The sequence below is a fragment of the Bubalus bubalis genome, chromosome 3 (assembly GCF_019923935.1).
Source record: "Bubalus bubalis isolate 160015118507 breed Murrah chromosome 3, NDDB_SH_1, whole genome shotgun sequence".
Taxonomy (NCBI): Eukaryota; Metazoa; Chordata; class Mammalia; order Artiodactyla; family Bovidae; genus Bubalus; species Bubalus bubalis.
This window is the reverse complement of record NC_059159.1, coordinates 125,683,112-125,701,370: the sequence shown is the minus strand read 5'-3', so window position 1 is coordinate 125,701,370 and position 18,259 is coordinate 125,683,112. Positions and strand designations below refer to the sequence as shown.

Below are 18,259 nucleotides of genomic sequence, written 5' to 3'. Positions count from 1 at the left end.
TTATGGTAAAGCTCACCTACAGCCGCAGACTCCGTACCTCAGTGCCTTGTAGACTACAGTAAACCTCGGCCTCCAGCCTGGCTTGCGTGCTGCCAGGGGGAATGCTAGCTGTCCCCTGTCTCACTCTCCCCACGCTTTTCAGCTGAGCACATGGCCACCCACCATAGAGATGATGTTCCCAGTCTCCCTCACAAGCAGCTGTTGCCAAGTGACCCTGTTCTACTCAGTGGGATGTAAGGTTGACTTTCAAGTGGACTCCCAGTCCCCTGGAAACCCTTCCACTGACAGGAGTAAACAGGAGGTGAAGAACCAGCCTGCCATGTCATCCTTGAGAAAGGGGAAACTCAGGGCAGCAAGAGCCAGGCCCTAACACCATGGAGCTGCCACACTTGCCTTAGTCTATTATCCCAGATTTGCAACAGGAGAGAGAAATCAACTTTTATCTCATGTAAATCAGTTATTTTGTGTTTCTGTGAGAACAGCACACCTACCAGTCAGGACAGATACACAGGCTCTGAGGTCAGACAGACCAGCCTCAGGGCCTGAAGCGGCAGATAAGCAGCGGCTCTACCCTAAGGGGGTGCCCAGAGGTTGGAAACAGGCTCAGCACCACACCCACAGCTCTCCCTCTGGTAAGGCCCTGACATTTCCCCTCGCTTAAGCTTATCTGACCACTGCTTAACTGATACCACTAACCCCAGCCGGGCAAGGCCACAGCAGCCCCTACACACATCCTCCTTCCATCCTCACCCCCCATCCCTGCTCCCCAACCCCCAGCATCAGTCAGCCTGTCTCAACAGGGCAGCACAGAGAGTCCCCAAGACACCTAGCAACCTTACAGCTCTCCCAACAGCCCTCAGGCAGCTCCCTACAGGCTCCTATTTAAACTAAATTCCTTCTATTGTCCTCCAAGGCCCCACCTGATCTGGCCCCATCCACCCTGCAATCCCATCCCCCAGGTCACCCTCCACTGGCTGGTGGTCTGACCCTGAGAATGGCTGCTTGTTTTAGCTTCTGCACCTGCTGCTCCCAGCCCGGCCCCCCTGCCCAGACCTTCACTGGGCTGCCTCCTTATTCATACTGTTGTGGTTATTCAGTCGTGTTCGACTCTTTGCAACCCCATGAACTGCAGCACACCAGGCTTCCCTGTCCTTCACTGTCCCTGGAGTTTGCAGCTTTTGGCTTTAAAGAGGCCTCCCTAATCTCCATCAGCTAGAGTAGTCCTGGTCCCCACGCTCTAGGCGTTCTCCTATTCCCATTATTCTTTCAGGGCATTTTCTACTCATGCTGTAGTATAGTATCATGTTCTATTATGGTATGCTGTATATTGTATTATGTGATGTACGTGTGATATATATATATAGTGTTGTATTATGTGATGCATGTGTTATGTTCTTCGTGTGTTTACTGACCATCTCAACCCACAGCTCTGGAATGTGAGTTTTATGAGGGCAGGGATTTATCTTGTTTCCCATGGAATCCCCAGCACCCAGCACACACTCAAAAAAAAGCTTCCTGAATAATAAAGGGCCAGCCTCGGACTGCATGTGAATTGCTGGATCCCAGGTCACTGGTCAGGCCTGCAGGAACACTGACCATCCTTTCAATGGAATATCTTGCCCTGGCTTCAGTTCTTCTGTCTGGACTGCCCCTTTTCTATTTCACCTCAAAGTCAGTATCTTCAAGGCCAAAGCCCTGTGGTTTTTCCAGTTCAAGGAGGGCACCACCACTTACCCGGAGACCCAGGCCGGAAGCCCGAGTGTCCTCCTCACAGCTTAGCCAGTCTCCAGGCCTGTATGTGCTGCCTCCTGAACATCCTCCTCCCACCTTCCTGCCCTCCCCATCCCTCCAACCTGGTCACCTCCATGGCCCCCTCATCTCCCTGCAGAGCTTCCCAGTACCCCATTCTCCACACTCCAGTCCAGAGGGTTTCCCCAAAGAGCAGACGGGTCTCTTGCTTGAAATTCTGCCTTGGTCTCTCCCTCAGGACAAAGCCCCAACTCCTCAGGCTTGCGTATAAGTCCTGCACCCTCTTCCTGTTCCTGCCTGCAGCAGCCAGCTCTCCGTCCTTCCTGAACTACTTGCAGATCCTACACAGTCCACACAGCACTGCAACTCTAAGGCTTTCCATATCCTGTGGCCTCCACTTGAAATGCCCTCCCTCCTTATTTGAGGTCCACAAACTACCCAGCCTTCAAGACTATGGTCAACCACCTGCTCCTGAGCACCCAGGTGGGTGAGTGCCCCCTCTCTGCCTCCTATAGCACTGAGTGGTAGAGCACTCTGCCATCACGTCTGCATCCCCCTACCCAGCTCCAAGCTCCCTGAGGGCAGGGGCCAGGCACAGGGAGACGCAGGAAGCCCATCCTTCCCGGCCTGTTCTATGCACCCATGTCACACCCGCCTCGCAGGCACAGTCACCAAAGGGCAGGCTCCTCCAAGGGCCCAAGTCAGGGGCTCACCTCGATCACTGTAGTCATCTACAAGGATAACTTCCTCTAGCAGAGTGTCTGGGGATGTCTCGAGGACACTGTAAACTGTCCGAAGGAGAGTTGACCAGGCTTCATTATAAAACGCTATGACGACAGATGTCGTGGGCAATTCATCGTAATTATATTTCTTCTCTTTGCACCTGCAAATACAACACAATTTCAGGAATTAAGACCCTACTGGTGACTTGTATACCAGGCCCAGGCTGGTGCTGGGTTTGGAGTGAATGGAACACAGGTCATGGTCTCAGGGCCTCCCTCTGGGGAATGGTAAATAACCTGCTGGGATCTTCCAGAGTCACCCATGATCCAGTAGGAATCCCAGCAGATTCTTTAAAAGGTTCTAAAATGATACCTAATGAACTTGACCTGCAGGATGCTGTTTCTAAACTTTAAAGCCATTTTCAGATTTCTGCAACATTCAAACTCAGCAGACTCAGAACGGAGGGGGTACTGTCAGTTCTCCCCGCCTAACACCTACCTCTCCCATCTGTCCACGCCTTTCCAACCCCACTGCTGGGACTCTGCTCAGACTGCATCCTTTATTTCTTTTTTTTAAGGCTTTTTTGATGTGGACCATTTTTAAAGTCTTTGTTGAATATGTTCACCCTTTCTTTAAATTGAATAAATTCATTTTGAAAACCTCACTGTCATTATTTCCACCATTTCTCTTTGGATCTGTGCACAAGTGGAACTAAATGTTAGCTTTGCTTTGTTTTAAAGATTAAAAAAGTCTTTAACTTTAGGTTTCAGAAAAATACATTTTTTTCATGTAGTACAAGCAGTTAGTTCTTTCTGATGCTTCTAGTGGGCTATGGCAGCTTTTCTATGCAACCTGTCTACTACTCAGAGGTATGCTAAATCCAGACATAATTAAGCACTAGCTGTGTATTAAATCATTTAATGGCCTCCACAGTCTCAGGAGGTGGGTACTATTACCAGAGAAACACAAATATTGCTTATATGTGGAATCTAAAATATGACACAAATGAACTTATTTACAAAACACAAACAGACTCACAGACATAGAAAACAAACTTATGGCTACCCAACGGGAAAGCAGGAGAGGGAAGAATAAATTAGGAGTTTGGGATTAGCAAATACAAACTACTATAAATAAAGGAGATTAACAACAAGGTCCTACTATATAGCACAGGGAACTGTATTCAATATCCTGTAATAAACCAAAATGGAAAAGAATAACTAAATCATTTTGATGTATACTAGAAATTAATGCAACACTGTAAATCAACTATTCTTCAATTAAAAAAAAAGATAAAACATCCTTTAAATGCATTCTCCTTCATGAATTTCAATATATCCTCCTGAACATCTCTAAATTTGCATCCAGGAAAAACATTTCCCTCTTTTTCTGGGCAATAAAAAGCTGTGTATTGTTCAATTAGACAAAGGCAGACATGTATCACTCAGGGTTCTACTTCTGGAAAGACAAAGAGAGCTCAGAACCAAATTTACTATGAAATCATAGTAAGCCATCTTTGCCTTAACTTTCTGGTATAATCCATATGCTTTGTGAAGGCAGGGGTAGAGTTGTATTTTACTCTGTATTTTCTGTGTGCTTTGCACTGTATCTAGTATTAACAGTAACATTTATTGAGTGTTTACTATATGATAGGCAGTGTGCTAAACATTCCACAAGCATTATTCCTTATAATCTTCTTTATAATCTTCATAAAAACCCTTCTGGATGAGGATACCATAATCTCCACCAGTACAATATATGTCTATGTATTTTATGGTTATGAATAAATGGGTGTGGCAAACACCTCCTGATCTTTTATGTTTATATTTAGGTTATCACATAAACATCTTTAAAACAATGAAAATTTACATCCTTTGGAGAACAGGCCAAGAAGGTCACAGTGGACACAGGTGTGTTTTATTGGCCCAGAATGCTTTCTCCTTTCTTCACCTTACTGTACTTTGATTTCCCTTTCAGGAACCATGCCTCCTGGACTCTCAAGCTGTATGTTTTGTGCAGGGCTGGACATATACACACATATGGATACATACACAAATATACACATCCCTCTTTGGGAAGGTTACATGTCCCAGGTCCGGCCAATCAACATTTTCCTGATGACATAAGTTGAGTCCCTATATCCAGGGCCCAGAATAATCTGAATCCAGTTCAAATCCTAGATCTTTCTGTCATAGAAGTCAATATATTTTCTTTTATGTTTAAATCAGTCTGAACTGACTTAGTCAGTTTAATCAAAAGAACCCTATGTAAAAGAGAAAGTTGTTTTTTTTTTTAAGTGAATATAGGACTTCCATGAGCTTTCCTGGTAGCTCAGATGGTAAAGAATCTGCCTGCAATGAGTGAGACGTGGGTTTGAATCCTGGGTTGGGAAGATTCTCCTGGAGAAGGGAACGGCAACCCACTCCGGTATTCTTGCCTGGAGAATCCTCATGGACAGAGGAGCCTGACAGGCTACAGTCCATGGGGTTGCAAAGAGTCGGATATGCCTGAGTGACTTTCACTTTCATTCTTTCACTTTCTTTAGGACTTCCACTCATGGCAGTATGAAAGATTAGGCTTTCCTGGTGGCTCAGATGGTGGCTCTGCCCAGATTTGATCACTGGGTCAAGAAAATCCCCTGGAGAAGGAAATGGCTACTCACTCCAGTATTCCTGCCTAGAGAATTCCATGAACAGAGGAGCCTGGTGGGATACAGTCCATGGGGTCGAAAAACAGTCAGACACGACTGAGCAACTAACACTTTCACACGTAGTAAAGGACACTCAAAAAATTCTTGATAAAATACTTTTAAAAAACTTTTAAATGTATGGATCAGCTTACAGAAAACAAAAGAAGTCCTCAGAGTCCAGGAACAACAAGAAAATATATATACCTGGATATTAGAAATAGCAGACACAGAGCATGAATAAGTATGCTTCTTATGATTAAATAAATAAGAGAACCTCAAACAAAGGACAAAGAAACAAAAATAACAGGAAAATTTAACTCAGTATAGACAGACATCTCACAGTGATGGAGCAAGCCAGGGGACAGTGGAATACTATCTTCAAATGCCAAACTATCAACATGGAATTAAATACTCAATCTATTTTTCAAGAACAAGAACAAAAAAAGAAAACATTTTCAGATAAGTAAAACTGAGTGTTTAAAACAATAACTTTGCTTACAGCAAGAAATACATGATATATTTCAGGAAGAAGAAAAGAATTCCAGAAAGATCTCCAAGATACAAAGACCATCATTCAGGAAAGAATGATGAGAAGAAAAAATAAACTTGTGGATAAATGTAAACAAATACTGCATTTAAAAAAATGTTTAATGTGTTGATTTAAAAAGCAAGACAGAATTAAAATACTGGTATAAAATGACATACAAACTGGGAAAGAAAGTGATCAGTGTTAAAGCATTCCAAGATCCACTGATTAATTTAGACCTTTTTGAGTTGAATATATAAATATATACTTTCTGTTGTTGTTGTTTTTTCAATTTTTAATTTTTTAAAATTTTAATTGGAGGCTAATTACTTTACAGTATTGTGGTGGTTTTGTCATACATTCACATGAATCAGCCATGGTTGTACATGTATTCCCCATCCTGATCCTTCCTCCCACCTCCCTCCCCATCCCATCTCTCAGGGTCATCCCAGTGCACCAGCCCTGAGCACCCTGCCTCATGCATCGAACCTGGACTGCTGATCTATTTCACATATATGCATGTTTCAATGCTATTCTTTCAAATCATCCCACCCTCGCCTTCTCCCACAGAGTCCAACAGTCTGTTTTTTATATCTGTGTCTCTTTTACTGTCTTGCATATAGAGTCATCGTTACCATCTTTCTCAATTCCATACATATGCATTAAATATACTGTATTGGTGTTTTTCTTTCTGACTTACTTCACTCTGTATAATAGGCTCCAGTTTCATCCACCTCATTAGAACTGATTCAAATGCATTCTTTTTAATAGCTGAGTAATACTCCATTGTGTATATGTACCACAGCTTTCTTATGCATTCATCTGCCGATGGACATCTAAGTTGCTTCCATGTCCTGGCTATTGTAAACAGTGCTGCGATGAACATTGGGATATATGTGTCTCTTTCAATTCTGGCTTCCTCGATGTGTATGCCCAGCAGTGGGATTGCTGGGTCATATGGCAGTTCTATTTCCAGCTTTTTAAGGAATCTCCACACTGTTCTCCATAGCCGCTGTACTAGTTTGCATTCCCACCAACAGTGTAAGAGAGTTCCTTTTTCTCTGCACTCTCTTCAGCATTTATTGTTTGTAGACTTTTTGATAGCAGCCATTCTGACTGGCATGAGATGGTACCTCATTGTGGTTTTGATTTGCATTTCTCTGATAATAAGTGATGTTGAGTATCTTTTCATGTGTTAGCCATCTGTATGTCTTCTTTGGAGAAATGTCTGTTTAGTTCTTTGGCCCATTTTTTGATTGGCTCGCTTATTTTTCTGGAATTGAGCTGCAACAGCTGCTTGTATATTTTTGAGATTAATTCTTTGCCAATTGTTTTGTTTGCTATTATTTTCTCCCGTTCTGAAGGCTGTCTTTTCACCTTGATTATAGTTTCCTTCATTGTGCAAAAGCTTTTAAGTTTAATTAGGTCCCATTTGTTTATTTTTGCTTTTATTTCCATTACTCTGGGAGGTGAGTCATAGAGGATCCTGCTGTGATTTATGTCAGAGAGTGTTTTGCCTATGTTTTCCTCTAGGAGTTTTACGGTTTCTGGTCTTACATTTAGATCTTTAATCCATTTTGAGTTTATTTTTGTGTATGGTGTTAGAAAGTGGTCTAGTTTCATTCTTTTAAAGTGGTTGACCAGTTTTCCCAGCACCACTTGTTAAAGAAATCGTCTTTTCCCCATTGTATATTCTTGCCTCCTTTGTCAAAGATAAGGTGTCTGTAGGTACATGGACTTATCTCTGGGCTTTCTATTTTGTTTCATTGATCTATGTTTCTGTCTTTGTGCCAGTACCATACTGTCTTGATGACTGTTGCTATGTAGTATAGCCTGAAGTCAGGCAGGTTGATTCCTCCAGTTCCATTCTTCTTTCTCAAGGTTGCTTTGGCTATTTGAGGCTTTCTGTAATTCCATACAAATTGTGAAATTATTTGTTCTAATTCTCTGAAAAATACCATTGGTAGCTTGATAGGGATTGCACTGAATTTATAGATTGCTTTGGGTAGTATACTCATTTTCACTATATTGATTCTTCCAATCCATGAACATGGTATATTTTTCCATCTATTTGTGTCATCTTTGATTTCCTTCATCAGTGTTTTATAGTTTTCTATATATAGGTCTTTTGTTTCTTTAGGTAGATTTATTCCTAAGTATTTAATTCTTTTTGTTGCAATGGTGAATGGAATTGTTTCCTTAATTTCTCTTTCTGTCTTGTCATTGTTAGTGTATAGGAATGCAAGAGATTTCTGTGTGTTAATTTTATATCCTGCAACTTTACTGTATTCATTAACTAGCTCTAGTAATTTTCTGGTGACATCTTTAGGGTTTTCTATGTAGAGAATCATGTCATATGCAAACAGTGAGAGTTTTACTTCTTCTTTTCCAATCTGGAGTCCTTTTCTTTCTTTTCTGCTCTGATTGCTGTGGCCAAAAATTCCAAAACTATGTTGAATAGTAGTGGTGAGAGTGGGCATCCTTATCTTGGTCCTGACTTTAGGGGAAATGCTTTCAATTTTTCACCATTGAGGATAATGTTTGCTGTAGATTTATCATATATGGCTTTTATTATGTTGAGGTATGTTCCTTCTATGCCTGCTTTCTGGAGGGTTTTTATTATAAATGGATGTTGAACTTTCAAATTTACCACTAAAGACTGGAAATAGATAACTGTCAAATCAGTAGAGTCAGAAAAATAGAAGCAGAAGGGGAGGAAAACCTCTATCAATTCAAAAAAGCAGTATAAAAAAAAGAAAAAAAACATAGAAAAAGCATAATAAACAGAAAGCATAAATAAGATGGCATAATCAAACACTAAAGTTTCAGTAAGCACAGTAAGTATAAATAGACATAAATATTTAGTTAAAGATTGTCAGTCTGGATTTTTTTTTTTTCAGTGACAACACAAAATCCAGCAACAAGTTGATTAGAGACATGCCTAAAATCTAAGGTCACAGAAGAAGTGAAAGGATAGGAGAAGGCATCATGAAACTTCTAACTAAAAAGAACCTGTTCTATAGGCTTAAAGTACTGATTCAAAGAATGGAACCATACTGACAACCACAAGATGGGTCTAATAAGACCCAGTAAAACAGCCTCAGTTTACAACTTTACTGGGAAAGCAGAGAAACAAGTCTAATAAGCTCCACCCCATGTGTGATATGTTTTTCCAAAGGTAATGTTGTTAAGAGAACAGACAAGCAGGCTATCTCTCGCAAAAAGAGAAATCCCAACCAACTCCCTGCAAGACACAAACATTACCTTTTGCTGAATTATCTGCTTGGAGCTATGTTGAAACTCTTCACCATCCTAGCACCCAAGTCCTAGTCCTTAAACTCAGACACACACCTGCAACTATAGCACTAATGAGGCTAAAACCAGGGCAAAACATTCAAGAAATGCAAAAACCTGTGTGTATTATTGACACACTTTTCTAACCAGTGGTTCACAACTCGTCAGCGATGGCAGAGAACAGCTGACATTCACACGCGTGGCATCCCCATACGTGTGCGGTGGAACTGCACAGCCCCAAGGGTGCCGTCACTCCAACTTTCTAGCCTGCTAAAATAACAGGTCAGAATGCAAATGAGAATGACAGAAGATGATTATCTCAAGAACTGATCAATGAAAACTGAAACTTTCTCCAAGTATTGGTACATTATTGGCCACCATCTATTTTGTAAATTGGATGTGATTTCACCACTAGTCTCAGCTGCATTTAACTTGTTATCAATCCCCATTTTATCTAATTCTGGTATTCTCCCACACCCTCAAAAACTCCCATCCTTCCTCTTCGGAGCGAGAAATTCACAGGCTCTCAGCTTTCAACCATAGTTACACATCAGCCCCAGCCTCGGCCCAACTCAAAACTCAGGATTCCTAATTTTTCTGAGGATGGTCCCTTACATAACTGTTCAGTTTCCCAAGGCCACAAACCTAGCTACCTGATTCCCCACTTTGGCCTGTCACCATCTCAAGAGTGAAAATTCCCTCTCTTTGCCAGGCTCAAATAAGACAGTATTTGTGAAAGAGTTTTTCAAACCCTATACTTTCTAAACTACCATGCAAGGACGTTCTGTCATCCTCCTTCTCCTCCTTTTCCCCCTCGATTCAGTGCCATAACTAAAAATAAATAAATAAACAAAAGCTGTGACCTAATCCACTGGCGTGTGAATAATGAGCCTTGCAGAAGGGCAGGGGTCTACGTCAAATCTCGAGGAATTAGAGTCAATACTTCAAAGTGTCTCTAGCAGCTATCAAGGCTTGCAGACACCAGAAGAACCAAGCCAAACAGTCCCATGGTAGCTCCTAACTCTTCGCCTATGATAACAGGTTTATCCTCTGTTGGTTAAAAATGTGTGTGGGCCTTGTATTTACTCATGTCTGAATATGTTTTCACTCACACACCCATATATATCTTTTTCAAAATCTATTTTGTATACCTAAAAGTCTAGAAGGATACACAGCAAAATGTTAACAGTGATTCTCCTCAGGGTGGTACGTTAATGGATGATTTTTCATTTTTGCTTCCCTGTATATGAAAAATTTTCTAGAGTGAACATGTATTGTTTTGGTAATTAAAATTAATAGATAAATAACTGCCTCCATCTTGAAAGGGAGGAGGGAATAAAAGACCTTGGTTCTAGATTGACTCTGCTCCAGATCTGTGTGTTACTTTGGGGGCACAGATTATCCTCTCTAGTAAGACTGGATGCTCCCTCAAGGGCCATTTCTGCTATGACTTTCAAGGGTCCTAACCACACCTCCGCTTGTTACTAATTATAGTTCCAACCCTCCATGACCCTGACTGAACTCCTAAGCTGCTACTCCAGTTCCTAAAGCTAAAATCTCAAGACCTTATCAGGTCCTCCAAGCCTGTATGGAATAAACAAGTGAGTCCTCATGAAAGGCCCTGACACTACTGGCTACACCTCAGTCATATCAGAAGGCCTGGCTGGGCTGAGACTAACACAGATAGAGCTCACCTTTCTCTCCAGCTAGGCAAGAGTGACCCAACAGGCTTTGCTGCAGGAATTAAAAGGCAAGAGGCCTTCACATTCCTTATCACGCTGGGTTTGGATTAACTTCCCAGGGTCAAAGCAACAGCAGGATCTATAAGCAAATCCTGACAGGACACAGGGCAGCTGTGTCACCATGGAGACGGGATACCATAAACCCCACAATGTTTCCAAGAGATTTCACAACCTCCAATGATAAAGGAAGTCAGAACCTGGAAAAGAAAAACTTTATGACCAATCCCTGGATGACTGTTAATAGCACCCTCCTGAGGGGACTGTTGGCAGTACAAATAAGAACTGAGTACACAGTGTGCTCCCAGGTATCAGGTGTTTCATCAACTCCTAGCTTGTGTTATTTCTACCCATCCCTTATTTTGTAGATTGGGAAGCTGAGGCTCAGAGAGGCCAGATAACTTGCCCAACATCACAGAGCTGATGAGCAAAAGAGCCAGGGTTTTATCTCATAGGAACTGGGTCTCAACTCTGAGTCTGACCTGAAAGCTTCCCCTAGACCTTGCCTCCTCAGTAAGTACCCCTGGAGTTTCAAGGAGATAAACATGTGTTTAACCATTTGGTTGAAGGGGAGGAACTGCTACCAACACTAACAAACAAAGCTCTACTCAAAAAGATAAACATTGAAGATGCCTAAGGTAAAAGCATAGGCTAGACACAAGTAGATCCTGAAAAGCAGCGGAGACAGTGAGGTGCTAACCATTTACATTTTCCGATGGCTGCAGAGCTGGGTCTCTCCCTGCAGACATCCATGCTCTCTCTGGCCAAGAATCCACAGGGCAGTTCCCTAAAATCCTGAAATCAGCACAGTGCCCAAGGGGCCAGGAGGGCCACGTCCCCCAAGCCCAGTTAGTCACTTTCCAGCTCTGGGCCCTTGAGTGAGTCATCTGACCTAAGCCTATTTCCACACCTGTAAGCAGGAAGGACAAGGAGCAGGGAAGGGTGGTGCCTGGTGCACACTTGAAGCTGTCCCACTGGCTTCTCCCAGAATCTCCTCTCTGAGCCCTCTTTTCCACCAAGTCTTTCAGGAGGGGACTCCATCAGGGACCTGAAAGACCCCTGCCAAAAGAGGAAAGGTGATAGGCCAGGCTCCACCCACCAGCCTGTTCCCTTCCTAACTAAGCCCTGGGCACAACCCCTCCAGCCAACAGCTCCAACAGGAATGAGGCCTCTGACCACACAGGTCCCACAGCTGTGTCACCCACAGGAGCAAGCTAGGCTGAACCAGTGCCAGAAGAACCCCTTCCCACCAGCTGCTCCTCCCTGTCTTCCTTGTAAAGCTGAGGAATCCAGCTCCCAGAGAGGGGGAAGGAGGCTTGCTGCTTCTGACCTGCCCTTCTTGCTGCCCTGACCTTTCACCTCACCTGCCCAGGGCTCCCTTCACTCCAGGTTCATTTATGGGCCCTGGCGCACACAGCTAAGTGAGTGAAGCCCGTCTGAAACCCACGGGTTCTTAGTTTAGCCAGAGTAGGTTTCAGGAGGAATTAGAAAGGGGTTGGGGGTCCCTTACAACCCAAGAAGGGCGCCCTAAGGGTCTCATACTAAACCTGTCTGCAGATTTGTCGGTTTCCGAGATTTTTTTTTTTTTTTTTGGTCACTTTTAAAAACTTTCCTGGTAGCTCAGTCGGTAGAGAATCTGTCTGCAGTGCAGGAGACCGGGGCTCGATCCCTAGGTCGGGAAGATACCCTGGAAAAGGAAATGGCAAACCACTCCAGTATCCTTGCCTGGTAAATCCCATAGACAGAGAAGCCTGGTGGGCTGCGGTCCTTGGGGTCGCAAAGACTCGGGTACGACTGAGCGACTAACACTTTTAAAACTTTCTTCACTCCCAGCCCCCTGTGAACACTTTCACTGCCCACTTGCGAGTGACTCAACAAAACATGAGATCCCCAGGTGTTTGGAGAGCCGTGTCCCACCCCGCCACTTCACCGCCGCGGAAACTGAGACGCGGAGACCCAGCGGGCGATGCTCCTCCCGCCACCTGCGGACTCACAGAGGGTTCCAGCGCTCGGGCAGGCGGCGGTGCAGCGAGATGCGGTCGCTGAGGTAGATGTTGATCTGGTGTAGCCGCACGCTCTCCTCCTGCAGCCGCAGCTCCTCGCCCTGCAACTGCAGCCGCACTGCCTCGCCGTGGGCGCCCAGAGCGTCCTCGGGCACCGGCGGCCGCGGCAGGACCGGGTCGCGCCGCCCGGAGCGCTGGGTGCGCCGGAGTCCAGGCTCGGCCGCCCCGGCCCCGCGCCGCGCCCGCAGCACCGAGGCCAGCCCGGCCAGTGCTAGCAACGCCAACAGTGCCAGCAGCGCCTCCCGGCCGCGCCGCAGCCCTCGCGGGCAGCGTCTCCGCGCCGCACGCCCCAACATGCGCCCGCCAGCTGCGGCCAGCGCCCGGCGCGCCCCAGGCGGCGGCGCAGCCCGAGACCCGGATCCCGGAACCACCGCGCCGCCCCGCCCCCTCCCCGCCCCACCTGCGCCCCGCCCCCTTCCCGCCCAGCCCGCCTGCAGAGGGGGCGAATATTTGCAGGGTCCCCACGGAGAAGGCAATGGCACCCTACTCCAGTACTCTTGCCTGAAAAATTCCATGGACGGAGGAGCCTGGAAGGCTGCAGTCCATGGGGTCGCGAAGAGTCGGACACGACCGAGCGACTTCCCTTTCACTTTTCCCTTTCACGCATTGGAGAAGGAAATGGCAACCCACTCCAGTGTTCTTGCCTGGCGAATCCCAGGGACGGGGGAGCCTGGTGGGCTGCCGTCTATGGGGTCGCACAGAGTCGGACACGACTGAAGCGACTTAGCAGCAGCAGCACGCCGGCTAGTTGAGACGCGGACCTTCTTCGCCGAATTGTGGGCTTTATTAAAAAGGTATAGACTCAGTTCAGCTCCTGGCACGTCGTAAGTACTCCGTAAGTGTTGGGCGAATGCGCTGTGCTGCTGCTGCTGCTGCTGCTAAGTCGCTTCAGTCGTGTCCGACTCTGTGCGACCCCATAGACGGCAGCCCACCAGGCTCTGCCGTCCCTGGGATTCTCCAGGCAAGAACACTGGAGTGGGTTGCCATTTCCTTCTCCAATGCGTGAAAGGGAAAAGTGAAAGGGAAGTCGCTCGGTCGTGTCCGACTCTTCGCGACCCCATGGACTGCAGCCTACCAGGCTCCTCCGTCCATGCGATTTTCCAGGCAAGAAGAGTGCTGGAGTGGTTTGCCATTGCCTTCTTCAATGCGCTGTGCAGGGCGCTACACATTTCACTGCCATTATCTCCTCTGACCTTTGTGCTGTTGTGTGCTTAGTCGCCCATCGTGTCCTACTCTTTGCGACCCCATGGACTGTAGCCCACCAGGCTCCTCCATCCATGGGGATTCTCCAGGTAATACTGGAATGGAGGTGGAGTTGCCACGCCCTCCTCCAGGGGATCTTCCCAACCGAGATGGAATGTAGGTCCAATAAGAGAGGATTGGACTACTCCATTTTACAGATGAGGAGACCCAGGCACAGTGAGGCTAATTGACTCCAGGCTATTTCATTGAGGCCTGCAGGTATACCGACCTAGGACTTATTGCTCCCATACCTTGCATAACAAACCCTCCACTGGCTCCCTGTTAGTCAATACCTACTCTGTTTCTTATTCCTCACTTTACAGATGCCTCCAAGAAAAATGGCAACCCACTCCAGTATTCTTGCCTGGAAAATCCCATGGACGGAGGAGCCTGGTGGGCTACAATCCATGGGGTCGCAAAGAGTCCGACGGGACTGAGCGACTTCACTTTCACTTTCTTTCCAAGAAATTGATCAAAGGAATGAACTATCCCTTGAGAAAAACATGCATAGGCACCCATAACATGATTGCACACATCCCCAGGCCTTCATGTTAAGTACCCTGGGCCTTGGCTCCAGGTTTTCCCTAGGGAAGCTTGCTGGAAATATTTAATAGGGTCTAAACTATAGTGAGGCATGAGGCTCTCTCCAAGGTGGAAAATTCAAATATGGGCCAAATAAACCTAAGTAATCAAAATAAACAATAGTTTTCAAAATCAAAATGAATGCCAAAAGTCCATGATGAACAAAATATCAAAATCTTAAAAGCAAAATCTGACCCTGTGCTTACACTGCTCACCTTACTCACCTCATCCTAATCCCAGCCCAGATTCTATATCTTGATTATAGTGGGGATTACATGGATATATACATATCCAAAAATTCACCAAGTTCTTATTTAAAACCTGTGCACTAGACCTATGAAAGTTATATCTTGGTGTTTTAAAAGCAAAAAATAAAGAGATACATAAAAAGAACAAAAAATAAAGGAGACTCCCTAGCCTCCAGGACAAGTGCTGAAGTCCTCAGTTTGCAGGAGAGGCCCCCAGAATGTGACTCCAAATTCTGTAAGCCTATCACTGAGGGTAGAGGAGGCATGGTTTCCAGGCCTTTGCACAGGCTGTTCTCTCTGTTGGAAAAGCTTTTCCCCACCTAACAAACTCCTACCCATCCTTCAAGGCCCTGCCAAAAGCCACCTCCTCCATGAAGCCTTCAGCAATTCCATAGCTTTTTAGGTAAACGTATTTGAAGTTCACATTATCCTTTTGTATATTAGTCAGAGTTCCACACAAGAAACAAAGCAGTAAAAGATATATTGAGATTTATCACAAGAAACTGGCTTATGCAGTTGTGGAGACTGGTCAAGCAAGTTCAAAATCTGTAGGGCAGGCCATCAGGAAGGACAGGCTGAAACTCTGTGACAGTCCACAGGCAGAATTTATTTTCTAGGGCAATCTTAGTTCTGCTCATCAGGGCTTTAACTGATGAAATCATGCTCACCTAAACAACCTCCTTCCTTAAAGTCAGCTGATCATAAATGTTAATCATATCTACAAAATGCCTTCAAGACAACATCTAGATTATTGTTTGATTGAATAACTAAGGATTAAAGCCTAGCCAAGGGGTCCAGAAGATCCCCTGGAGAAGGAAATGGCAATCCACTCCAGTACTATTGCCTGGAAAATCCCATGGACAGAGGAGCCTGGTAGGCTACAGTCCATGGGGTCGCAAAGAGTCAGACACGACTGAGCGACTTCACTTTTCACTTTCAAGGTGACACGTCAAACCAGCCATGTCTATTAGTTTCCGAGAACTGACATATCAAAGTACCACAAACTAGGTGGCTAAAAACAACACAGATTTATCCCCTCAGTTATGGAGGCTGCTGCTGCTAAGTCGCTTCAGTCGTGTCCGACTCTGTGCGACCCCATAGACTGCAGCCCACCAGGCTCCCCCATCCCTGGGATTCTCCAGGCAAGAACACTGGATTGGGTTGCCATTTCCTTCTCCAATGCATGAAAGTGAAAAGTGAAAGTGAAGTCCCTCAGTCATGTCCGACTCTTCGAGTCCCCATGGACTGCAGCCTATCAGGCTCCTCTGCCCATGGGATTTTCCAGGCAAGAGTACGGGAGTGGGGTGCCATTGTCTTCTCCATTCTGGAGGCTAGAGATCTGTAATCAGTCTTATTAGCAGGGCCACAGTCTCCCTGAAGACTCCAGGGGAGAATCTCTTTCACCCTTGTCAGCCATCCTTGGCATTCCTTGACTGCCTTACTCCAATCTCTGCCTCCACACTCATATGACACTCTTATGATTTTGCCTCTTTGTCCCTTCTACTTATCTTCTAAGGGCTCTGGTCATTGGATGTGGGCCACTCTAATAAAGGCAGAATCTACAGGGCAAAGACTAATAGAGTTTTGTCAAGAAAATGCACTGGTCATAGCAAACACCCTCTTCCAACAACACAAGAGAAGACTCTACACATGGACATCACCAGATGGTCAATACCGAAATCAGATTGATTATATTCTTTGCAGCCAAAGATGGAGAAGCTCTACACAGTCAACAAAAACAAGACCCGGAGCTGACTGTGGCTCAGATCATGAACTCCTTATTGCCAAATTCAGACTTAAATTGAAGAAAGTAGGGAAACCCACTAGACCATTCAGGTATGACCTAAATCAAATCCCTTTTGATTATACAGTGGAAGTGAGAAATAGATTTAAGGGACTAGATCTGATAGATAGAGTGCCTGATGAACTATGGACTGAGGTTCATGACATTGTACAGGAGACAGGGATCAAGACCATCCCCATGGAAAAGAAATGCAATAAAGCAAAATGGCTGTCTGGGGAGGCCTTACAAATAGCTGTGAAAAGAAGAGAAGCGAAAAGCAAAAGAGAAAAGGAAAGATATAAGCATCTGAATGCAGAGTTCCAAAGAATAGCAAGAAGAGATAAGAAAGCCTTCCTCAGAGATCAATGCAAAGAAATAAAGGAAAACAACGGAATGGGGAAGACTAGAGATCTCTTCAAGAAAATTAGAGATACCAAGGGAATATTTCATGCAAAGATGGGCTCGATAAAGGACAGAAATGGTATGGACCTAACAGAAGCAGAAGATATTAAGGAGAGGTGGCAAGAATACACAGAAGAACTGTACAAAAAAGATCTTCGCAACCCAGATAATCACGAAGGTGTGATCACTGACCTAGAGCCAGACATCCTGGAATGTGAAGTCAAGTGGGCCTTAGAAAGCCTCACTATGAACAAAGCTAGTGGAGGTGATGGAATTCCAGTTGAGCTATTTCAAATCCTGAAAGATGATGCTGTGAAAGTGCTGCACTCAATATGCCAGCAAATTTGGAAAACTCAGTAGTGGCCACAGGAGTGGAAAAGGGCACTTTTCATTCCAATCCCAAAGAAAGGCAATGCCAAAGAATGCTCAAACTACCGCACAATTGCACTCATCTCACATGCTAGTAAAGTAATGCTCAAAATTCTCCAAGCCAGGCTTCAGCAATACATGAACCGTGAACTTCCAGATGTTCAAGCTGGTTTTAGAAAAGGCAGAGGAACCAGAGATCAAATTGCCAACATCCGCTGGATCATGGAAAAAGCAAGAGAGTTCCAGAAAAACATCTATTTCTGCTTTATTGACTATGCCAAAGCCTTTGACTGTGTGGATCACAATAAACTGTGGAAAATTCTGAAAGAGATGGGAATACCATGCCACCTGACCTGCCTCTTGAGAAATCTGTATGCAGGTCAGGAAGCAACAGTTAGAACTGGATATGGAACAACAGACTGTTTCCAAATAGGAAAAGGAGTACGTCAAGGATATATATTGTCACCCTGCTTATTTAACTTATATGCAGAGTACATCATGAGAAACGCTGGACTGGAAGAAACACAAGCTGGAATCAATATTGCCGGGAGAAATATCAATAACCTCAGATATGCAGATGACACCACCCTTATGGCAGAAAGTGAAGAGGAACTAAAAAGCCTCTTGATGAAAGTGAAAGTGGAGAATGAAAAAGTTGGCTTAAAGCTCAACATTCAGAAAACAAAGATCATGGCATCCGGTCCCATCACTTCATGTGAAATAGATGGGGAAACAGTGGAAACAGTGTCAGACTTTATTTTTCTGGGCTCCAAAATCACTGCAGATGGTGACTGCAGCCATGAAATTAAAAGACGCTTACTCCTTGGAAGGAAAGTTATGTCCAACCTAG

The 18,259-nt window shown here is 44.8% G+C and overlaps 1 protein-coding gene across 1 annotated transcript in view; it reads right to left on the bottom strand.

The window, feature by feature from the left end:
• The window catches only part of GALNT12 (polypeptide N-acetylgalactosaminyltransferase 12), a 34,581-nt gene extending 21,460 nt beyond the window's left edge, over window positions 1-13,121 (bottom strand). Inside the window, exons 1-2 of the mRNA XM_006063437.4 lie at window positions 12,715-13,121; window positions 2,463-2,632 (exon numbers count right to left, since the gene is read on the bottom strand). Of these exons, the coding sequence (XP_006063499.4) occupies window positions 2,463-2,632; window positions 12,715-13,079 (535 nt within the window). The 5' untranslated portion in view covers window positions 13,080-13,121. The remainder of the gene's footprint in view (window positions 1-2,462; window positions 2,633-12,714) is intronic.
• Between the last annotated feature and the right edge of the window lie 5,138 nt (window positions 13,122-18,259).